This window comes from Urocitellus parryii, chromosome 6 (assembly GCF_045843805.1).
Source record: "Urocitellus parryii isolate mUroPar1 chromosome 6, mUroPar1.hap1, whole genome shotgun sequence".
Lineage (NCBI taxonomy): Eukaryota > Metazoa > Chordata > Mammalia > Rodentia > Sciuridae > Urocitellus > Urocitellus parryii.
The window spans coordinates 88,590,230-88,615,831 of NC_135536.1; the positions used below are offsets into that span (position 1 = coordinate 88,590,230).

Sequence of the window (25,602 nt, forward strand, 5' to 3'; positions counted from 1 at the left end):
TCAAAAAGATACCTGATGGTCTCAAGGGAACAATGAACAATTCTCTTACATTTTGGAGTAAGCATAGCATAGAAGACATCTCTATGCTATATAGTCAAAGCTCTTGAGAGAAGCCCCAAAGGAATATGAAAATAAGATAAATGACATAAAATTTATTATAAACATGTATAAAGAGCAAAATTGAATCATACATAGTAATGAAATTGAACTTTTAGGAATTGCTGCTCAAAAATAATTGGCCAATTCATTAGTTTAATTCCTCTTCACAGTTCTGGGTATATGTATCCCTTTTATTGGCATAAACCTAAAAACTAGAAGAAAATAAAGAATGCATAATGAAGGACTGAGGATGTGGCTCAGAGATAAAGCACCCCTGGGTTCAATCCCAAGTACCCAAAACAAAACAAAACAAAACAAAATCCTCAAAAAACCATTTAAAAACTGGTGGTTTTACTGCTCTCACAGAAAAGCCAAAAATGTAAGTCAGCTCTAAGAGCTAACATAATCTAGAGATTTTTCATCTTTTAATACATATTTTTTTAGTTGTTGATGGACCTTTTATTTACTTATTTATATGCAGTGCTGAAAATCGAACCCAGTGCCTCACACATGTGAGGCAAGCACCCTACTGCTGAGATACAATTCCAGCCCCAAGAGATTTCTCATTTTTGTCTCTCTCTCTCTCTCTCTCTCTCTTTTTTTTTTTTTTTTTGGCAGCAGGGATTGAACCCAGGGGCACTGAGCTACATTCCCAGCCTAAGCCTTTTCTATTTGGTATTTTGAGACAGGTACAGACTAAGTTGCTTAGAACCTCACTAAATTGGCAAGGCTGATTTTGAACTTGAAATCCTCCTCTTTCAGCCTCCTGAGTTGCTAGGATTACAGGCATGTGCCACCATGCCTGGGTTTCTTTTCAGTTTTTTTTTAGGTTGACACAATATCTTTATTTTATATCTATGTGGTACTGAGGATGAAACTCTGTGCCTCATGCATACTAGGCGAGCTCTCTACTACTGGGCCAAAACCCAAGTCCCCGCCTCTTTTCATTTTTGTTTTTAGGTCCTGGGATTGAACTCAGGGACACCTTACCACTAAGCTACATCCTCAACCCTTTTTTATTTTAAAGACAGGATCTCATTAAATTACTGAGGCTGGTTTCCAACTTCCAATTCCCCTGCCTCTGCCTCCCAAAGCACTGGGATTACAAGCATGCACCACTGTGCCCAGCAGCTTTCTCATTTCTCTAAGGCCTCATAGATATGAGTCAAATCATACCTCTTCAGCTATTTTGGGCCAGAATAGGGTTTGGGGGCATAGACAGAACAATCTATACCCCTGAGGTACAGAGATGGTAAAAACCAATATGTGATTGCTCATTTCACAAAGTTTCCCATGTCAGACTTTAAATGACACATAAACTGCTCAAAGTTTCTGAATGGCATGGAGAATGGATTTTGCTTCTTATTTGACAAATTCTGGAGCAAAATGAGGAAAACAAATGACCAAGTAATTTTAACTTTTCTGCAGTTTTTTTTTTTTTTAGTTCACCAAATGTTCTCACATATTGTATAAACATCTTATATAAGAAGTGGGCAGAAATGGTGCACTGAGAGAGAGAGAGAGAGAGAGAGAGAGAGAGAGAGAGAGAGAGAGAGAGACTTTTGATCATTTATCAAACAAGGACTATTTTCTACCAGATGTCATGCACTGGTTTGAATCCAGTGTTTTCCTTTAAGTACCTGTGTGTCAAAGACATTATTCAGCATAATTCCATATTGATGAGAGAGGCAATCGGAAAGCGAGCGACAATCATGGATAACCTAAGGAATCAGAAGAGGGAGACAGTTATTAGAACCTGGTTGCTAATCTTCTGGCAAAGAAATCAGCTTAAATACTCACCTTTAGAATTCTCTTGTCTTCTAATATCATCTGAAGTCCATTGTTGAAAGCTCGACTTCCCAGAAGGAAAATGTCAAATAAGTAAACTCGGCTATTTGTGGCCACCTATGATAGACCACATCATTAGGATAAGGAGCAAGTGTGGAAGTGGATCTGAAGAACAAGAATATAAGACATAGGACTGGAGTTGTAGCTCAACAGTAGAGCACTCACCTAGCATGTACAAGGCACTGGGTTTGATCCTCAGTACCACATAAAAATGAATAAAAACAAAATAAAGGTATTGTGTCCAACTACAACTAAGAAAAAAAATTTTTTTTTAAAGAGAGAGTGAGAGAGGAGGGAGGGAGGGAGGGAGGGAGGGAGGGAGGGAGAGAGAGAGAGAGAGAGAGAGAGAGAGAGAGAGAGAGAGAGAGAGAGAATTTTTAATATTTATTTTTTAGTTCTCGGCGGACACAACATCTTTGTTGGTATGTGGTGCTGAGGATCGAACCCGGGTCGCACGCATGCAAGGCGAGCGCGCTACCGCTTGAGCCACATCCCCAGCCCAAGAAAAAAATTTTTTAAAAAAGAATATAAGACGTGGGGGCTGGGTTTATGGCTCAGTGGTAGAGCACTCACTTAGCATGCATGAGGCATTGGGTTTGATCCTCAGCACCACATAAAAATAAAATAAAGATATTGTGTCCACCTAAAACTAAAAAAATAATATTAAAAAAAAAAGAATACAAGAGATGGGCCATGTGTGGTGGTACACACACCTGTAATCCTAGTGACTCAGGAGAGTAAGATAGGAGGAGCACAAGTTCAAAGCCAGCCTCAGCAACTTAGCAAGGCCCTAAAGAACTTATAGAGTTATAAATAAAATAAATATAAAATAAAATAAATATAAAAAGGGTTGGGGATGTGGCTTAGTGGGAAAGCACTCCTGGGATTCCTGGTAGCAAAATAAAATAAAATAAAAGGACTAGAGCTAGAAATATAGCTCAGTGGTAGAGCACCCCTAGGTTCAATCCCCAGTACAGCACACATGAAAAAAGAAAAAAAAAAAAAAGACATGGATAAAATATTTAACACCATCAGTGTTAAATAAATAATAGATACTCAATGATTCTTAGGGAAAACAGGTTTAAATTGATCCTACATAGTTAAAAAAGATACAGTGGGGCTTGGGGTACAGCTCAATGGTAAAGTGCTTGCCAGGCATCCGTGAAACCCTGGGTTGGATCTCCAGTATAACAGACACGATCACTGTAATTTTTCAAATAAAAGAAAAGGATAAGCTGGTGAGTAAGACTTCCACTATTTATCTTCTCAACTTTTTCACTCCCTTTGGTACCAGGGATTGAACCTAGGAGCATTTAACCACTGAACCAAACCCCAGTCCTCTTTATTTTTTATTTTGAGGCAAGGTCTTGCTAAGAGGCTGGCTTTGAACTCGCCATTGTCCTTTCTTTTCTTTTTTTTTTTTTTTTAAGAGAATTTTTTTTTTTTTAGTTTTCGGTGGACACAACATCTTTGTTTGTATGTGGTGCTGAGGATCGAACCTGGGCCACATGCATGCCAGGCGAGCAAGCTACCTCCTGAGCCACATCTCCAGCCCCCGCCATTGTCCTTTTTCACTTCCTAAGCAGCTGGGATTGCAGGTATGTGCCACCACACCCAGCTACAGTCTTAACTTTAATGTTTACCAGTTTCACCTATGCCATTCTAATTGTGATATGTGAAATATGTATTTAATTCCCCTCTAATTTCCAGACTTACAGCTTCAGAAACCCTTGGAGCCTCCATAGTGATGAGTGTCTTTTATATGCTAATGAGAAGAAAAATAGGGCTGGGGATGTGGCTCAGTGCTCAAGTATTCCTGAGTTTAATCCCCTGAGTTTAATCCCCAGGTACCAACAAAATTTAAAAAGTAAACAATAAATAAAAACACAAAAGGACTGAGTTTGGAGGGTTTCTGGATAACTAAGCATAAGGAAGTTTCTGGAGGGTGGCATACCCCTTTTTTCAACATTTTACCCTATGGGTCTCTTCCATCTGGCTGATTATCTGCATCCTTTATAACCTTTATCTTATATGAGTAAATGTGAGTAAAAATGTTTTCCTGGGTTCTGTGAGTTACTACAGCAAATTAATTAAACCTGAAAAGCAAATTGTGGGAACTCCCAATTTATAATCAGATATAGGTTGTGTCCTGTGCTTCTGACTGGTATCTAAAGTGAGGGGCTGTCTTGTGGGACTGAGTAATTATTAATTCTGTGAAAAATAAAAAGTTTGTTCAAGAAAGAAAAGAAAATCTGGATCAGCAGGAAGTAACAGTTCAAGACATAGTATTACTAACATAAATCTTGAATTCTGTCTTAACTAAAAATTGTGATGTAACTAAGTTAGGAGGTGCTATGTAGGTGCTAAAAGGAGCATTTTTACTACAGTAAATGTTCACAGAAAATGTGTAAAACTTATGAATCAAGATACAGCAATTCGCATATTATTAAAAATAATAATAATCTTTCCCAGCTTTGACCTATCTTTCTGAGTATTTCAATATGTTAAAAGTAGTAGCCTTTACAAATGAATTGTCTTTCACTGTGCTTTGGAAAATATAATTGTCTTTCAATGTGCTACATAAATTTACTTTGCTTTAACAACTGTATAATGAAAGTCTTTAAAAAAAACTGCCTCTGAAGGAGTATTAGAGTAAGAATTTTTCTTTCCTCATTAAACTTTTACCATTATTTGATTTTTTTTTTTTTTGGCTTTTAATGCACAGTTGATGTGATATTTGGATTTAAAAAAATAATCAGGGGCTGGGGATGTGGCTCAAGCGGTAGCACGCTCGCCTGGCATGCATGAGGCACTGGGTTCGATCTTCAGCACCACATAAAAATAAACAAATAAAATAAAGGCATTCTATCCATCTACAACTACAAAAAGAATTTTTAAAAATTAATCACTGCGGGAAGCCACCCATGAATTACTTGAGGGTCTTCTCAAGTAATGGAGCCACAAAGATTTAGTTTTTTCCTTGAGAACTATCCTTGGCTCCCAGGGGTGCATTAGATTGTCTGAAGCAGATGACCTTTGTTTCCACTGAAATAGGAAGACCCCTCCTGTAGCTCCAGAGTTGGGTGTAACCTGTTGGGAACTGGACCTGTTGGAACCTCCTACCCTATTTGGCAAAGAACATTCCATGGAAAATCTTTGATGATCCCTCATATAAATAAAGCAAGAGTAGGCTCCATTTTGCTCTTTTCAGTGTAGAAGCTCGATCCCGATCCCTAAGATTGGCTAGTCCATCCTGCCCCTGCTTTTAAAATTTTCTGTGTCCTGTGATTTTTTTTTCTACACTATTTTCCTTAGCTTTTATTTGACAGCCAGCGCATTCCACCAAGAGGAACCCCATTTTCAACTGCCCGCGTGGGACATGGGTGGGAACCATCTTTCTCATTCCCCAGCCATCTTGGTGGCTTCTCTCTTTTTTTTTTTCTTAATATTTATTTAGTTTAGTTTTTTTGGTGGACACAACATCTTTATTTTATTTTTATGTGGTGCTAAGGATCGAACCCAGCACCCCGTGCATGCCAGGCGAGCGCATTACCACTTGAGCCACATCCCCAGCCCTCTTGGTGGCTTCTCTTGGTTGGAGCTATCCCACACCTTAATGCTGGAAGATGACAAAAACATCACTGGAGTCTATCAACTTAAGTGGAAAGTATGTGCTGGAGTACAAGGGCATTCTGAAGATGAATTGGCAGGGCAAAGTGAAATTGTTCATCCTCAACAACACTTTCCCAGTTCTGAAGAAATCTGAAACAGAGTACTAAGCCATGTGGGCTCAAATTGCTGAACACCATCATGATGGCAATAATACTGAAATGGGTACAACATGCACAAAATAATACAGATTATGCCCAGTGACTATCATAGATCTAGGTGATTTCTGATATTGTTAGAAGGTGGCTATCATAGATCTAGGTGATTTCTGATATTGTTAGAAGGTAGATACATCTCAGAACAGACTGTGAAAAGCAAAACATGCAAAAAAAATTGTTTTAACTTTTTTGGGGGATGGGGTGAATAATAGAAGTTCAGTGGAGTAGACAAAGGAGAAAGAAGGGAAGGGAGGGAGGATGGGAATAGGAAAGACAGTAAAATGATTCAGACATAACTTTCCTATGTTTATATATGAATATACAAGAATGAGATTCTAATTAGAATAAGTGGGGCTGGGGATGTGGCTCAAGAGGTAGCACGCTCGCCTGGCATGCGTGCGGCCCGGGTTCGATCCTCAGCACCACATACAAACAAAGATGTTGTGTCCGCCGAAATCTGAAAAATAAATATTTAAAAAAATTCTCTCTCTCTCTCTCTAAAAAATAAAAAATAAATAAACCTTTAAAAAATAGAATAAGTTATACTGCATGTATGTATAATATGTCAAAATACACTCTAATGTCATATATATATATGAAAAGAATAATTTTTTTAAAAATGCCAGAGATTGGGGCTGGGGATGTGGCTCAAGCAGTAGTGCGCTCGCCTGGCATGCGTGCAGCCCGGGTTCGATCCTCAACACCACATACAAACAAAGATGTTGTGTCCGCCGAAAAACTAAAAAATAAATATTAAATTTTTCTCTCCTCCCTCTCTCTCTCTCTCTCTCTTAAAAAAAATAAAAAAAAATAAAGAGGCACTGTAAGTCATCTTTAAAAAATAAATAAATAAATAAATAAATAAAATAAAATAAAAATGCCAGAGATTGTTTAAAAAAATTAAACACATAAGCCCAAGGGCTTGACTGGGGAAAATGTGCCCATTAATTTGCTTCCAGTCACAAAGAAGACATCTATAACTAATTGGATAGTCATTCCCTTTGGTACTTAGGAAATTAAAGGGGACAAATTCAGAAATAACCTAGAGTTATCCAAGCATGTATTACCAGAAAGTCCTTCATTCTGTTTTGTTAGAGAAAAGTTTTTTTTATTTAAGTAATTTGCTTTTGTGCTAACTTGGTTTTCTAAGAGCTAAGGTTTACCAATTAAGTGCAGGGAACAAGAGAGAGGCAATCTAATACCGAGCAAAATTAGGCTCAGCCACCTCTATTCCTTTTCCTTAGAGATGTTGAATATTGCAGAAGGAGGAATTTAAGAGGGCAGATTGCTAACTCAGTTGGCTATATTCTTGGAAAAAATATTCTCATAGTGATTCAAACCGCTGGTTGAGGATACAGCTTGCTCTCTTGACCACCTTGCATACTGATGCTTCTGGCTTGACTCAAAGGTAGCTTACTCATCCTCTAGTTATTTAAGGCTCACTTCAAACTTCTTTTGATATAATGGTACCCTATCTCTAGGAAACTCACCTAGTGTGGCAGAGACATGTATCAAACCTAACTTCAGAAAGATGGTCAAAGTTGGGAAAGAAGATCTCCTGCAGAATCTGTGAGATAGCAATGATGGCTATTAAAGTGAATCTATTAGAAATTCCTTCTTTTGAAAAGAATAAATGGAGCACTAAAAATATGAAGTACATTCCCAAGAAGTTACAGAATAATAATAGCAGGGATAACAGAGAGAAGACAATTAATAATATATTGAATGTACAATTATTTAAAAATAAAACATTTTAAAAAATCTTTTACCTGAAGCCAACACAGTTTCCCATGGCGGCACACGTTAGCTCCTTCTGCAGCCACACTCAGGACACTCTGCTTCTTGATATGGAGCATCTGGTAAGATAAGGAAGAAAAGGGACAGGTGTGGTGGTGCACACTTGTAAACTCAGCACTCAGGAGGTTGAGGCAGGAGGATTAGAAGTTCAAAGTCAGTCTTAGCAATTTAGGAATACCCTATCTTAAAATTAAAACTAAAAAAATAAATAAATAAAAATAAAAACAGGGCTAGGAACATAGCTCAGTGGTAGAGTGTCAATAGATTCAATCCCAGTAGAAGAAGAAAGGAGGAGGGAGAAAAAGAAGGGGAAAGAAAGGGGAAGAAAAAGAGGAAAAGAAAGGAGGAGAAAAAAAAGAAATTCCAGGGAACAAATATTGGCATCATAACACCATGAATGGCATCTGTGATAAACAAAGTACATCATTTTCTCTAATTTTTTTGTTTGGTTTTGGTACTGGGGATTGAACCTAGGAGAATTTTACCACTGAGCCACATGCCCAGCCCTTTTTATTTTGAAACAAGTTTTCGATGAGTTGCCCACGCTGGTCTCAAACTTGTGATCCTCCTGCCTCAGCCTCCCAGATGGCTAGAATTATAGGTGTACACCATTGTACCTTGCCTCAACTTACAAATTTGACCAATCTAAAACACTGATTCAGATTCACAAGCATGCATAAATCATCACTGAACTGGAAGATAAATCACTCATACCCCAAATGCTAATGAGAATTAATTATAAGTGATACCTTTTATTTTCACAAATGGTGCTGGAAAAATTCTAGTATTTAAGCCAAGATTCTTTAGGCAAACTGTGGTGCCCTAAATCAGGCAATTTACTACATCTGAAAGGAACACAATAACTACTGTTCAGAATTACAGAAATAAGGGGGGTGGGTGTGAGGTGTCACATGCCTGAAATCCCAGCAACTAAGTATTGCTGAGGTATGAGAATTGCGAGTTTGAGGCCAGCCTCATTAACTCAGTGAAGCTCTAAGAAACTCAGCTCTGTTTCAAAATTTAAAAAAAAAAGTCTTGGGGCTGGGGTTATGGCTTAGCAGTAGAGCACTCACCTAGCACGTGCGAGGCTCTGGGCTCAATCCTCAACACCATATAAAAATAAATAAATAAAATAAAGGTATTGTGTCCAACTACAACTAAAATAAATAAATAAATAAATAAAAAGTATTAAAAGACTTGCAGCTATCACCCAATGGTAAAGCACCCCTGGGTTCAATCCCCAGTACAAAAAAAAATACAAAATAAAAGGCAAAGTATCTAAATAGATAGTTCACCAAAGAAGTGACACAAGTGGTCAATAAGCTCACAGAAAGATGTTCATCATCTTTAGACATCAAGGAAATATAAATCAAAATCATAATGAAATACCCCTTCACACAAGCCAGATGACTATAATAAAAAATGACAGATAATAACAAGTATTGACAAGGATATGAAAAAAGTAAAAATCCTCATATACTACTAGTCAGGATGTAAAATATTACAGGCAGCATCTTTGGAAAAGTCTGGCCAGTCCTCAAAAAGTTAAAAAGTTACTAAATAATCCCGTAAATTCCCTACAAGTTATCTATCCAAGAAAAATAAGTTTTATTTGGATATGTTCATATAAAAACTTGTATATGAATGTTCATAGAAGCATTATTAATAACAGCCCTAAAGTAGAAACAACTCAAATGTCCATCAAATGGTGAATGAGGGCTGGGGATATAGCTCAGTTGGTACAGTGCTTGCCTCACATGCACAAGGCCCTGGGTTCAATCCCCAGCACCACACACACACACGTAAATATATGGTGAATGAATAAAATGTAGTATATCTATAAATATAGTATTATTAAGCAATAAGAAGATAAAAAGAAGTAAAATACTAATATACCCTACAGCATGGATGAAATTTCCAAACGTTATGTTAAATAAACAAAGATCACCTATTTCATGACTGACTTTATATTAAATGTCCTGAAGAGTTAAATTCACAGAGACAGAAAGTAAATTAGTGGTTGCTGGGGGCTGAGACAGGTTTGGGAGTAATGGCTAAAAGGTGGGGAGTGTGGGGTTTCTTTCTAGAGTATTGAAAATGTTCCAAAATTCATTATGATGGCAGAAAGACAACTCTGTGAATACCCTAAAGGCCAGTGAGCTGTACATTTTCCAAAGGTGAATCATATGACATTTGAATTATATCTCAATAAAGGTTTTAAGAAAAATAAAAAAGAATCTGTTGAAACTCTTCCCTTTAAAAATGCACCCACACACACAAACACATGTACAAGCCTGCATCCAACAGAAAGTTCAGTTATTCTCCTAAAGCCCATCTGTGCACTAGTCTGTAGGCTAATTAGTTTTTGCCACTTCTCAAATTAATACATGATTATTGAGAAACTGCCTAGGTACAGCATCCAGGGTGGTCCTTTTAAAATCAAAGTCAGATAACTTCTGACTGTTCTCTGAAACTGTCAATGGCTTTCCATGTTACTCAGGTCAAAATCAAAATCCTGAAAAGCCTGACCTGATCTGCCTCCCACCCACTTCTATCCCCTACCACTCTTCTCTATTGTGGTCCAATCACACTAACCTCCCTGCTGTTCCTCCACACAAGTCAGAAATGCTTCAGCCTCCAGCTTTTTGTACATGCTAATTCTACTTTGCTTAAATTCTTCACCCAGATACCCACACGACTAGCTTCCTTACTTCCTTCAGGTCCCTATTCCAGTGTCATCTCTTCAGAGAAGTTTTTCCTGTCCATCCATATGAAATAGGACCTCCCTGTCACCACTCTATTCTCTATGCCTTGTTTTTTCTTTATTGCAGTGACTGCCAGCTAATACACAATTATCTATTTACTGTCTTTTTAAAGAATTTTTTGAGTTGTAAACAAACACAATACCTTTATTTTCCTTATTTTTTTTAATGTGGTGCTGAGGATCAACCCGAGTGTCTCATGCATGTGAGGCAAGTTCTCTGCCACTGAGCTACAACCCCAGCCCTCTTTACTATCTTATATAAGGATGTAAATTCCTTGAGGGTTAGAATTTTGTCTTGATTATCTCAGAACAGTGCCCGACATGTAGCGAACACTCCAAATATTTTGTTGAGTTAATAGAGAAACATGTCAGGCATCAAAGATCTTATAATTAAAAAAAAAATCTTTAGGCGGGCAGGCTGGGGTTATGGCTCAGTGGTAGAGCACTTGCCTTGCACGTGCAAGTCCCTGGATTCGATCCTCAGCACCACATAAAAATAAATAAATAAATAAAATAAAGTTTAAAAAAAAATCTACGAAACACAAACATAATACCATTCCCAATATTAGAAACGATTGAGGATAATACTTACTGCAGCACCAAACTTCTGCTGGAACTGATCAATGACTATGTATGTCACCTCTTCTTCCTCTATAAGAGAAGCATAGCATTAAATATATTTATCTTCCTTGGTAATAGAAAAGCATTCCCACCAGTTTTGGCCACACTCATAAACTCTTACTCTATTGTATCTCAAATGTCTACTGTTGTTTCATTATCATCTGTGTCAGTTCCTCCCACAGAAAATACAAATTAGCATCCTGTTTGTCCATTGAGAGTAGATAAAAGTCCTACTAACTATAACCTTATCCCCTCTCCAATACTAGGGATTGAACCCAGGTGTGGTATACTATTGTAGACCACTGAGTTATGTTCCCAGCTCTTTTTATTTTTTAACTGAAACATGTTCTAAGTTGCTAAGACTGGCTTTGAACTTGTAATCCTTTTACCTCAGCCTCCTGAGTAGCTGGGATTATGGGTATGTGCCACTATGCCAGCAATAATCTTACAAATGAACTATCTATTCATTTCCTTTGGTAATCTGTAATATTTCCCTACTCATAGATATGCATTTTTTTTTTTTTTTTTTGGACTGGGGATTGAACCCAGGGCACTGTACCACTGAGCTACATCTCCAGTCCTTTTTATTCTTAATTTTGAGACAGGGCTCTCTCTAAATTGCTGAGGGTCTTGTTAAATTGCTAAGACTGGACTCAAACATGAAATCTGCCTGCCTCAAGCTCCTGAGTGACTGAGATTACAGTCTTGTGCTCCCACACCTGGAAAGATTTGTTTTGAACAAGACATGCACTTTTATTGGTTGATTGATTGATTGAGTCAGGGATTAAACCCAGGGGCAATTAACCACTAAGCCACATCCCCAGTCCATATTTATTTTGAGACAGGATCTCACTAAATTGCTGAGGCTGGCTTTTTGAACTTGTGATCCTCCTGCCAGCCTTCCAAGTTGGGATTATAGGATTATGCCAATGCACCTGGCAAATCATGTACTTTTTAAAATATTTATTTTTAGTTTTAGGTGGACAAATATCTTTATTTTTATGTGGTGCCGAGAATCGAACCCAGTGCCTCATGCATGCTAGGCGAGCTCGCTACCACTCTAGCCACATCCCCAGCACCAATCAATCATGCACTTTTTTAAAGCATGTTTATAAAACAAAGTAATGGTTTAAAAGAAATGAGCCCTGGAGATGGGCCTATGCCCAATTTTTTAGAGTTCTCTAGGTACTAATAATTATTTTAAAAAATGATATAATTGAAAATAATTAGATAATAGGGGGTATGGCCCAGTAGAGTAATTGCCTTAAGGCCCTGTGTTCAATCCTCCGTAGTAATAACAATAATTTAGTTGTATAATTTAACATAGAGGTCTTCTTTTCCTTGTCTTTCTTTTTTGTGGTGTTGGTCTGAATATAGGGCCTCATACATGCTAGACAAGGGTTCTGCTATTGAACTATATCCCCAGTCCCTCTTTAGCTCCCAAACTCTAAGGCGGAGTGCCACTGGACACATACATTTTCCCTTTGTACCTACATTCTCTTGGTGACCTCATCTAGTTTCAGATTTTTTTTTTTTTAAAGAGAGAGTGAGAGAGGGAGAGAGAATTCTTAATATTTATTTTTTAGTTCTCGGCGGACAAAACATCTTTGTTGGTATGTGGTGCTGAGGATCGAACCCGGGCGGCACGCATGCCAGACGAGCGTGCTACCGCTTGAGCCACATCCCCAGCCCTAGTTTCAGATTTTAAATAAATATCATCTATGGGCTTACTTATGAATCCTTTCTCATACCTTGCTTCTCATCTTAAGCTTTTATTCAAATTTAAATTGACCAAAACTGAACTCTTAATCAGCTTCTCAAAATCTTTTCCACTCATAGTCTTTCCTACCTCATTATAATAGCAACTCCACATTTCTAGCTGCTCTTATAAAACCCCTGAAATTGTCCTTGATTCCTCTCTTTATCTCATACCAATATTTGTCAGTATGTCCCATGGACTCTACCTTTAGCATATATTCAGAATTCCAACACTTCTTACTCTACTGCCACCATCAGGGTCTAAAGCCACCATATCCAACTGTTTTAATTATTTCTTAGCTTCCTGACTGGTATCCATGTTTTTACCTTTGCTCCACTTTCAGTACCCATATAACATCCAGAATGAGCTTTTTTAAAAAAAAAAAAAATAGAAATAGTTATTATTTCTCATTACTGTGTAAATTGACTAGATGCTTCTGTCATTCCTATTTGGGAACTTTATGCATAAAGTGAGCTTTCTAAAATAGAATTCAGGGGGCTGGGGATGTGGCTCAAGCGGTAGCACGCCCGCCTGGCATGCGTGCGACCCAGGTTCGATCCTCAGCACCACATACAAACAAAGATGTTGTGTCCGCCGAAAACTAAAAAATATTAAAAAAAAAAAAAAAAAGAGAGAGAGAATTCAGGCCAGGTGCAGTGGCACATGCCTTAATCCTGGTTACTTGGGAGACTGAGGCAGGAGGATCATGAGTTCAAAGCCAGCCTCAGCAGATTATCAAGGCACTTAGCAACTCAGTGAGACTCTATCTCTAAATAAAATACAAAAAAAAAAAAAAGGACTGGGAGGACTGGGACACAGCTCAGTTGGTAGAGTGCTTGCCTTACATGCACAAGGCCCTGGGTTCAATCACCAGCACAACCACCAAAAAAAAAAAAAAAGGTCTGGGAATGTGGCTCAGCACCCCTGGGTTCAATCCTTGGTACCAAAAATAAAAAAAAATAATAAAATAAAAATCTCAGAAGTCAGATCATTATTTTTTTTTAACATCACTACTGTGTTTATTCTTTACATAGATTTAAATTTATAAACACTGATGACCAATTTTTTTTTTGAGAGAGAGAATTTTTAATATTTATTTTTTAGTTCTTGGCGGACACAACATCTTTGTTGGTATGTGGTGTTGAGGATCGAACCTGGGCCGCACGCATGCCAGGCGAGTGCGCTACCGCTTAAGCCACATCCCCAGCCCTGATGACCAATTTAAGTGAAAAAATATGTACATATATCTGTGTATGTATGTGTATATGTATGCCATCTATGTACCATATCTAAATTCAAGATAGAGATACTTATATGCAAAAATGTATAAATAAGACTATTCATGAAATTCTTCACAAAAAAGATCACAATAGGAATAAAAAATATCTATTGCCACATTTAATGTATTGATTTAAGAAGTTAATCATAAACCTACTGAGAATATGACTCAGAAGATATTTTTTAAATTCCAAATATAGTTAGAACATAATTTTTAATGGATTTCAATAGTGTACTTTTTTTCCAAATTTAATCAGAATACTGTGACATCAGGGTGACAAACCATTTACTTTAATGTCTTTTTTTTTTTTTTTTGAGAGAGAGAGAGAGAGAGAGAGAGAGAGAGAATTTTTTTAATATTTATTGTTTCGTTATTGGCAGACACAACATCTTCATTTGTATGTGGTGCTGAGGATCAAACCCGGGCCGCACACATGCCAGGCAAGCATGCTACCGCTTGAGCCACATCCCCAGCCCTACTTTAATGTCTTTCATCTCACATTTTATTTTGAGAATAATTAAGGATATCCACATCATGTTATTTTGTTTGTTTGTTTTTCTTTCTTGGAGCTGGGGATTGAACCCAGGGCTTCATGCATGCAAGGCAAGCATGAAAGCATACCAGCCTCAATCTCAAGTTAGTCCTCTGATCAAAAATTTCCAGTGGAAAGAAACAAACCCACATAAATACAGTTATCTCATAATAGACAAAGGTGCCATAAACATACATTGGAGAAAAGATAGCCTCTTCAACAAATGATACTGGGAAAACTAGAAATCCCTATGTAACAAAATAAAATTAGACCCCTATCTCTCACCCTATACAAAATAGATCAAGGACCTAGGCATTAGACCAGAGACCCTACACCTACTAGAAAAAAAAGTAGGTCCAAATCTCTATCATATTGGCTTAGGAACCGAATTCCTCAACAAGACTCCTAAAGCACAAGAAGTAAAATCAAGAATCAATAAATGGGGGCTGGGGATACACTCGCCTGGTATGCGTGCGGCCTGGGTTCGATCCTCAGCACCACATACAAACAAAGATGTTGTGTCTGCCGAAAACTAAAAAATAAATATTAAAAATTCTCTCTCTCTCTCTCTAAAAAAAAAAAAAGAATCAAAAAATGGGATGGTATCAAACATAAAAGCTTCTTCACAGCAAAGGAAACAATCAAGGGCTGGGGATGTGGCTCAAGCGGTAGCGTGCTCGCCTGGCATGCGTGCGGCCCGGGTTCGATCCTCAGCACCACATACCAACAAAGATGTTGTGTCCGCCGAGAACTAAAAAATAAATATTAAAAAAAATTCTCTCTCTCACTCTCTCTCCTCTCTCACTCTCTCTTTAAAAAAATAAAATAAAATAAACGTAAAAAAAAAAAAAAAGAAAAAAAGAAACAATCAAGAATGTGAAGAGAGAGCTTACAAAATGGGAGAAAATCTTTGCCATCTGCACCTTGGAAAGAGCATTAATCTCCAGGATATATAAAGAACTCAAAAAAACTTAACACCAGGGCTGGGGATGTGGCTCAAGCGGTAGCGCACTGGCCTGGCATGCGTGCGGCCCGGGTTGGATCCTCAGCACCACATACAAACAAAGATGTTGTGTCCCCTGATAACTAAAAAATAAATATTAAAAATTCTCTCTCTCTCCCTCACTTTCTTTAAAAAAAAAAAAAAGATTGGTCAGTTTAAAAAAAAAAAAAAAAAAAACTTAACACCAGGAGCCGGATGCAGCGGTGCATGCCTGTAATCCCAGTCTTGGGAGGCTGAGCTAGGAAAATCACAAGTTCAAAGCCAGCCTCAATAACAGTGAGGCAATAAGCAACTCAGACCCTGTCTCTAAATAAAATATAAAATAGGGCTGGGGATTTTTTGTATTTTATTTTATTTTTTTTAAAGTCAGATAAAACAGAGAAGATTTATTTATTTTTTTAAGAAAGAGAGAGAGAATCTTTAATATTTATTTTTTAGTTTTTAGCAGACACAACATCTTTGTCTGTATGTGGTGCTGAGGATCGAACCTGGGCCGCATGCATGCCTGGCGAGCGCGCTACCGCTTGAGCCATATCCCCAGCCCTTTTGTATTTTATTTAGAGACAGGGTCTGTGATGTGGCTCAGTGGTCAAGTGCCCCTGACTTCAATCGAACCTCCACCCCAGCCCCCCCCCAAAAAAACCTTAACACCAAAAAAACCAAATAACCCAATCAATAAATGGGCAAAGGAAATGAACAGCCACTTCACAGAAGAAATAGGATCTGTCAACAAATATATGAAAAAATATTCAACATCTCTAGCAATTGGAGAAATGCAAGTTGAAACTACACTATGATTTCGTCTCACTCCACTCAGAATGGCAATTATTAAGAATACAAGTAATAATAAGTGTTGGCGAGGATGTGAGGAAAAAGATACACTCGTACATTGCTGGTGAGACTGCAAATTGGTACAATCACTCTAGAAAGCAGTAAGGAGATTGCTCAAAAAACCTGGAATGGAACTACCATTTGACCCCATTATCCTACTCCTTGGCATATAACCAAAGGAATTTAAATCAGCATACTATAGTAACACAGCCACATCAATGTTTATAGCAGCTCAATTCACAATAGCTAAGCTATGGAACCAATCTAGGTGCTCTTCAACAGATGAATGGATAAAGGAAATGTGGTACATATACCCAATACCCAATAGAGTATTACTCAGCCTTAAAGAAGAATGAAATTATGGCATTTGCCGATAAACTAGAGACTATCATGTTAAGTGAAATAAACCAATCCCCCAAAACCAAAGTTCGAATGTTCTCTCTGATATTTGGATGTTGACTCACAATAGGTGGTGGGTAGATTAAAAGAGGGGGAGTGAAAGGAGGGGAGGAGGGATGAGAATAGGAAAGACAGTAGAATGAATCAGACATAACTTTCTATGTTCATATACGAATATACAACCATTGTAACTCCACATCATGTACAACTATAAGAATGGGAAATTAGGATGGGGATGTGGCTCAAGCGGTAGCGCGCTCGCCTGGCATGCGTGCGGCCCGCGTTCGATCCTCAGCACCACAAACAAACAAAGATGTTGTGTCCGCCGAGAACTAAAAATAAATAAATATTAAAAAAAAAAAAAAAGAATGGGAAATTACACTCCATGTATGAACTTGTATGTATAATATGTCAAAATACATTCTACTCCCATGTATAAATAAAAAGAACAAAGAAAACAACAACAACAAAAAAAAACTTTCCGGTGAAAAATTGGAGTTAAAATATATTCTATAGGGCTGGGGCTATAGCTCAGTAGCAGAGCACTTGCCTAGCATGTGCGAGGCACAGGGTTCAATCCTCAGCACTACAAGAAAATAAATAAATAAAATAAAGTCATGCTGTCCATCTATAACTATAATTTAAAAAAAATAATATTTATAATAGTATAAAAATATGAAATAGGGCTGGGGCTGGGGCTCAGTGGCAGAGCACTTGCCTGGTATTTGTGAGGCATTGGGTTCCATCCATAGCACCTCATATAAAAATAAATAAAATAAAGGCGTGCTGTCCATCTACAACCATAAAAAAATTTTAAAAATACAAAATAATTATGGGTAAATAGGATATAAGATATGAGAGACTTAAAACTCTAAGAATTATAAAACACTGCTGGGAAATAAAAGAAGATCTAAACAAATGGAGAAATATACCAGGTTCAAAGATTGGAATTCGCAATATTGTTCATATGTCAATATTTCCCAAACTTGTGTATAGATTCAATATATCCCAATTAAAAGTCCAGAGAATTTTTATTTTGTTTAAGAAATTGAGAAACAGATTCTGTGTGTGTGTATATATATATATATATATATATTTTTTTTTTTTTAAATACTTATTTTCTAGTTGTTGATGGACCTTTATTTTATTCATTTATTTATATGTGGTGCTGAGAATTGAACCCAGTAGCTCAGAGGTAGAGCACTTGCCTAGCACATGTAAGGCACTGGATTCTATCCTTAGTACCACATAAAAATAAATAAAATAAAGGGGTTGTGGCTCAGTGGTAGAGTGCTTGTCTAGCATGTTTGAGGCACAGGTTTTCTGAGGAATCTCCATACTGCTTTCTAGTGTGATTGCATCAATTTGCTGTCCCACCAGCAATGTACGAGTGTACCTTTTTCCTCACATCGTCACCAACATTTATTGTTACTTGTATTCTTGATAATTGCCATTCTAAGTGGAGTGAGATGAAATCAGGTTCTTAACACCATATCTAAATAAATAAATAAATATCCATCAAATTTTTAAAAGGTATTGTGTCCATAAAAACATTTTAAAACAGAGAGAGGAATAAGTGGGAATTCATCAAAATTAAAAATATCGGGCTGGGATTGTGGCTCAGTAACAGAGTGCCTGCCTAGCATGGGCGGGACCTGGGTTCACCATATAAAAATAAAGGCATTGTGTTGTGTCCATCTACACCTAAAAAATAAATATTTTTTAAAAAAAGAGTTTAAAAAATTAAAAATATCCATTCTACAAAAGATATTTTAAGAAAAGGAAAAGTCAAACCACAGATATTTGGAGTAATCATTTGCCAAGCATTTCTCTGAGAACAAAACTTATATCCAGAATATAGAACTCACAACACTGAGAAAGAAAACTAACCAATAAGAAAATGGGCAAAAATTATGAAAAAAAAAGTTCCATATTCAGATGGCAAATAAGCACAAGAAAAAGACCCTTAGCATTCTTAGTCATCAGGAAAATGCAAATTAAAACCACAAAGAGATATTATTACATATCTATTAGAATGGCTAAATTTTTTTTAATTAAAAAAAAAGTTTTCCAGTGACTTCTCTTCTCACTTCAGACAGTTAAGGCTGATATCCTTCAAGGATCTAAAAACTCCTCCTTGACCATTCATCTAGTCTCATCTACTGTTTCTTTCTCTGCTCTAGTTCCACTCATCTCCTTGCTGTCTGAGTCCCTGGCATGTCCTATTTCAGGGCTTTTATGCCTTTTTTAAAAAATATTTTTTTTTAGTTGTAGAAGGACACAATACCTTTATTTTATTTACTTATTTTTATGTGGTGCTGAGGATGGAACCCAGTACCTCATACTTTCGAGATAAGCACTCTGTCACTGAGCCACAATGCCAGGACTATGCCTTGTTTTTTATGGTTTTTGTTTTGGATATACTAGGGATTGACAGGGATGTTCTATCAGCCTAGCCAAATACCTCTCATCATCATCATCATCTTCTTTTTTTCCTTTTGATATATGGGACTAGAATACAATATATTTTACTCATTATTCTTATTTGGTATCTGCCTCCTCCAGAGCTCAACAAGGGCAGTATCTCCAATGCATGGGTGTAGTATGCATTCACATATCAAATGATATTTATTTTAATTCTGAGCCGAGAAGCAGTTGCTCAGCATTTCATATAGAATTTGGATTCAGGGTTATGCCAATTCTAAAGAGTTCTGAACTATAATAAAGAGAGCCTAGAAAATTCAGAGCACTCACCTGATGGACTATACTTGAGGTCATTTAACAAAGAGGTAGTTGGCGCCTCAGAGGCAGGTGAAGCAGGCTCGCACACATTTAGGTCTTCATCCTTCATTTTATCTATCCTGGCTCTTTCTGTATTTAGACTACCCTTACAAAAGAACAACACTTAGATGAACTTGTTTTTAAATTACTGTCATATTCAGATTTTTCCTCACATTAAGGGACTGTTGTTCTCCATTAAAGAAAGGATCCTTTCACACACTGTTTACATGGGCATAAGGATGCTATCTAGAGATGGAAGAGACATCCACATTCTCCTTCTCATTTCTCTCCCCTTAGGCCATTTTAGGAATCAAGCAGCTAGTGGATGAGAGTTAAGTCTTTCTCCCTACTGTGTATTTGGAAAACCTCATAATGAAGAAAATTATCCCATCATACCTAACAGAAGATGCCTTTTCTCTCACTGCACCTTGCTCCACTTCATCCAGCAGCTCCACTGAAAAAATAACCAAATAGCTTCCAACAGTTTCCAATCAGAAAGCAATTAATCATCCTCAGTCCCACAGACTCAGTGTGACTATGTATTACAAATAGTAATTGGAAGCAAAGTGTTAGTACACAAAGGGCTACATTGGCCAGCAATAAATACAGCAAAAAAGACTATCAAAAGTACCATGGAGGGGGCTAGGGTTGTGGCTCAGCGGTAGACCGCTCGCCTCGCGTGTGTGAGACCCTTGGTTCAATCTTCAGCACCACATAAAAATAAATAAGTGAAATAAAGGTATTCTGTCCAATTACAACTAAAAAATAAATAGTAAAATAATAAACAAACAAACAAACAAAAGTACCATGGAGGGGCTCGGGCTGTACCTCAGTGGTCAAGGGCTTGCCCCGCATGTGTAAAGTACTGGGTTTGATCCTCAGCACCACATAAAAATAAATAAAGATACTGTGTGTTCATCTACAACTAAATAAATATTTTTTTAAAAAAGTACTATGGAGGGGTAAGGGGTGCAAAAAAGATGGTGGAATAGATGGACATCATTACCCTAAGTACATGTATGAAGACACAAATGGTGTGAATATATTTTATATTCACAACCAGAAATATGAAAAATTGTGCTCTATATGTGTAATATGAATTGTAATGCATTATGCTGTCATATATAAAAAATTAGAATTAAAAAAATAAAAAAGTACTATGGATTCCCAATATTATGTCCCAAGCTTCTTGGTTACTTAGCAGGATTAAAACTTCTCAATATGGCCCCCTTATCCTTTTACATCCCCAAGGCTGCCTTTGCCGTCATTCACAGTGATTCTAGAGTTTTTGTTTTATTCATCCCAATTCTAATGCACCTTCCCTCACACTATACTGTTGAAGGGTAATCATACACAGATCTGTCACTGGCAACTCTCAGGCTAATGTCATTATTGCTCAGTGCAATGAAAGTAGAGTGAAAATCCCAAAAGAATTACAAGAGAAATATTCCAAGGATATTATGAAACCATTTAGCTTTAACCTAATTGTTCAGGGAATCTAGGGAAATATTGTATTTCATTGATTCCGAGATGCACATTTTAAACAGCTCTGAAATTGATTGTGATTTACAATAATTGCTCTGAAATTGATTGTGATTTACAATAATTGCACATTATAGCTGCATTGCAGCTTCTTTCTAAATGTTCAAAAAGTAAGAATCTTATAATTATTGACATCTTAGATTCAATACAGAACATTCAGTATTTTTTATTTTTCATGGAAAAAGTTTCTCAGAGGGCCAGTGTGTTTCAAATGTCTTTTTTTTTTTTTCCTGGTACCAGTGAATCTAAGGCAGAAAATTGGAATTTACTAAAAATGCCAATTAGTCATTATTGTGCTCTTGATAATTCTTACTCAAGGTGTTTTCTGGGAAAATTCCTTCATGGTTGATTAGGCCATGGGACAAAAAAGGAGAAAACCATCCTCTGAGCTTAAAAATTATGAATAAAGGTCAAGACCTCAGAGAGAATTTAGGAGAAAATAAATTATATGTGTACAGATTATAGAACTAGTTAGTGTCAGCCTTCTTTGGATTAGGGAGGTGTTCTAGTGATTCCTTCATTTCTTTACAGACTCAACCACCATTCAGTTCTGTTCTAGTCAAGTTCTGCTCTGCTACAAAGGTTATTTATCCCCCTTGGTGGTGCTGGGGATCAAACCTGGGCCTGTGCATGCTAGGCCAGCACAGTTATTGAGGTACACACTCAGCCCTGAAAAGGCTATTAAAACAAAAGTAAGAATTTCAGGGCTGGGGTTGTGGCTCAGTGGTACAGTGCTTACCTGGTATGTGTACGGCAATGGGTTCAATTCTTAGCACCACATATAAATAAATAAATAATATAAGGATCCTTTGACAATTAAAAAAAAAAAGTAAAATTTTCACTTTCATTCAGTGAGTGGCACATGCCTATAATCCCAGAGGCATGGGAGGCATCGACAGGAATATCGTGAGCTCAAAGCCAGTCTCAGCAACTTAAGGAGGCCCTAAGCAACTTAGCAAGACCCTGTGTGGTTGAGTGCCCTTGGCTTCAATTCCTGATACCAAAAAAAAAAAAAAAAAAAAAAAGCAAAAAGAATTTCACTTTTACTATCGCCATCTTCATCACCACTATAAAAAGAAGTTCAAGGTACAAAGCATTTATGGCAGCATACTCAGTAAGAAAGGACAGTGAGGTAGCTATCCAGACCTATCTAGCTTGAAGTAGCTCTGAATTGGCAATCATTAATTTGGTGAGATTTTTATCTCCTCCTAAATTCTAGTTCTCACAAAGTAAAGCAATCTTTCATACAGCTGGAAAGTCTTGTTTGCAGAAGTCCTCAAACTTTCCTCAGATATGCTCCAACAGTGAGAAATGCATAGCCCTACATCCCAGAGTTCCTGTTCCTCTGCCCTTTCACCCTGCATTGATCTTTATTTCTCCTTGGAGGGCATCATTTGAGTTCTTGCAAGTGTATTGTACATCTTGCTCACAAACTGTTTTTCTCTCATCGGATTTGACTTATCTGAAGGGCAGACTAGATGAGCTTCTATAGCTACTCTTGAAGCAACAATTGGACCTACTCTTACTAAATGTCTTTGGCCAAAAGAAATGAGAACAAACTACATCCTGCAATTCCAAAATACAAAAGGTTGCTGGGTACAGTAATGCATGCCTGTAATTCCAAAGATGTGAGAGGCTGAGGCAGGAGGATTATAAATTCCAGGCCAGACTCAGCAGCTTAGTGAGACCCTGCCTCAAAAAATAAAAAGGGCTGGGGATGCAGCTCAGTGACAGAGGATTCTTGGGTTCAATCCCTAGTATTACATTTAAATAAAATAAAAAATCTAAAAAGCTATGAGAACAAAATTTTTGTTTTAACTCTTGGTGGCAAAACCTGACTTGACAAACTTATTTATAGTCCACTTCATTTCACTGAGTGTGACTATCGACCCCTTTCTCTAGAAAAAAAAATGTTTTATTACAGGGTGTTATCTAGTCTATGCTGCATTTTCTAAAAACTCAGAACAATTCTGAATTCTCACATATGTGACTTCCAGTTTTCAGAAAAGGGATTGTGAATAGATGCTGAATGTGTGGTGTTTGACTAGACTACTGACCAAGGCAAACCCTTCCTATTCAGGTTCCTGACTTGGCTTGCTGGCTGACTCTATAGTTGTGAGTGGACCTCAGACTGAGAAACCAAAATGATTCTAATTCTGTGAGACTATTCTATTCATAGACATCCTCTGAAACAATATAAGAAAGGATATTTCTCAAACATCAACTTTGAGAATTTAAAAATGCAATATTAAAAGACAATACCTCATTTTATTTCAAATATTGGAATGACAGAGAGCAGTAAGTTTACTATTACAAATTCCAATACCAGAATTTAGGGAACACGAAACTCTCACCATTCACAATCTCATGCCCAAAAAACATCTTCACTCCTGGAACACTCCGGCCTGTCTCCACATTCTTCACTGTTATAGAAAGTAATTCATTTGATTAATAATAAATATTATTTTCCTAAAACTGAGAGAGGCAATATGATACTTTTTAAAATTGCTACTTTATGTCATATTATATGCTTAAAAGTATCAGAGACAATAATTTGATTCCTAACTCTTCTGTGCCTGAGAGAATTAGGAGAAGTTTACCTGTCAAGTCCTCAATATACAGTCATGCTATCATTTTCTAGATGGAAGTACTATCTGTTTATTTCTACATCTCTCAGCAAAAATTAAAATAACTTGTTTCTTCTTTTCTTTCTTTTAGTACTAAGGATTAAACCCAAGGGTGCTTAACCACTGACCTGTTTATCCCCAGCGCTTTTTCATATTTTGCTTAGAGACTGGGTCTTGCTGAGTTGCTTATGGCCTTGGTAAATTGCTGCAGCTGACTTTGAACTCATGATCCTCTAGCCCCAGCCTCCCAACCTGTGGCCTCAAACTTTCAATCCTGCTGCCTCAGCCTCCCAACTAACTGAGATTATAGGTATATGACACTGTGACCTATGGGAGACCCTGTGTTAAAAAAAAGATATAGTTTAGTGGTAGAGTGTCTCTGAATTCAATTCTCAGTACTGAAATAAATAAAAATAAAATATCCCTCACCTTTGCCCAGTAATTTCATTTCTAGGAACTATTCCTAAAAAAATAGTTGTAAGTCCAAGTACAAAAAAGTTTAAGTCTTTTGCTTTACAATGTCGAGTTGCTTAGCACCTCACTTTTGCTGAAGCTGGCTTTGAACTTGACATCCTCTTGCCTCAGCCTCCTGAGCTGCTGGGATTACAGGTGTGTGCCACTGTGCCCATGAGAATCCTGCTTTAAAAAAAAATAAAAGTACCAACTCTGCGGGGCTGGAGTTGTAGCTTAGTGATAGAGGACTTGCCCAGCACATGTGAGGTATTGGGTTCCATCCTCTGCGCCATATAAAACTAACTAAATAAAGGTATTTGGCCCATCTACATCTAAAAAAATTAAAAAGTATATATGAACTGGGTGTGGTGGCACACACCAGTAGTCCCAGCAACTTGAGAGGCTGAGGCAGGAAGATCACAAGTTTGAGGCCAGCCTCAGCCATTTAGGGAGACTCTGTCTCAATAATAATAAAAAGGACTGGGTTTAGTGGTAAAGTAACTCTGTTGTCAATCCCCTGTACTATGCCCTACAAAAAAAGAGTATGTATGATAGATATAATTTATTATATCAACTATGTAAAATCTGTATAATCATACTGGGGAATGATATTGGTCAAATTATATTGTTATATCATGTGCATGTATAAATATGTAACAACAAATCCTATCATTATGTATAATTATAATGCACTAATAAAAATATGTAAAAAAATCTTTATAATTAGCCTATTAAAAAATACACCTGGACTAACCACCTTGGAATCAAGCACATGATATTTACTGCTTGTTGTTTACTCCATGCTACTTTTATTTTTTTAGTTGTTAGTGGATTTTTATTTTATTCATTTATTTATATGTGGTGCTGAGAATCGAACCCAGTGCCTCACACATGCTAAGCAAGTGCTCTACCACTGAGCCACAACCCCAGCCCCTCCATGCTATTTATTCAGGTTTTCAATGTGTCCAATCTACCCTGCAGATAGGTATGGACTGTTGAACTTCCAGGACATTTCTTTAAGGGGAATGACTCAGATAAGAGAAACATCCTTTTCCCCTTTCCTTGTTTTCCTATCTGTAACTCTACCAGCTATCATTTGTCCTAGAGGTTTGAAGCCATGTGCTAAGGAATAGTTGGGCAGAAAAAAGAAGAATGTTGGATCCTTGCTGACATAAGTTGCAGCAACCCTGTGATACCTGTCTTTTTTGGGGGGGGGGCGGGGGGAGGTTAACTGGGGATTAAACTCAGGGGCACTCAACCTCTGAGCTACATCCCCAGCCCTAATTTGTGTTTTATTTAGAGAGAGGGGCTCACTGAGTTGCTTAGCACCTTGCTTTTTGCAGAGGCTGGGTTTGATCAAAAGATCCTCCTACCTCAGCCTCTTGAGCTGCTGGAATCACAGGTGTGTGCCACCATGCCCAGCACCTGTCTTCTTCTTTT

At 37.4% G+C, this 25,602-nt stretch overlaps 1 protein-coding gene across 1 annotated transcript in view; it reads right to left on the reverse strand.

Moving 5' to 3' along the window:
• The window catches only part of Exd1 (exonuclease 3'-5' domain containing 1), a 50,407-nt gene that overhangs the window by 11,490 nt on the left and 13,315 nt on the right, over window positions 1–25,602 (reverse strand). Inside the window, exons 4-10 of the mRNA XM_026392219.2 lie at window positions 23,437–23,505; window positions 19,937–19,994; window positions 19,514–19,641; window positions 10,928–10,986; window positions 7,544–7,630; window positions 1,900–2,004; window positions 1,740–1,820 (exon numbers count right to left, since the gene is read on the reverse strand). Of these exons, the coding sequence (XP_026248004.1) occupies window positions 1,740–1,820; window positions 1,900–2,004; window positions 7,544–7,630; window positions 10,928–10,986; window positions 19,514–19,641; window positions 19,937–19,994; window positions 23,437–23,505 (587 nt within the window). The remainder of the gene's footprint in view (window positions 1–1,739; window positions 1,821–1,899; window positions 2,005–7,543; window positions 7,631–10,927; window positions 10,987–19,513; window positions 19,642–19,936; window positions 19,995–23,436; window positions 23,506–25,602) is intronic.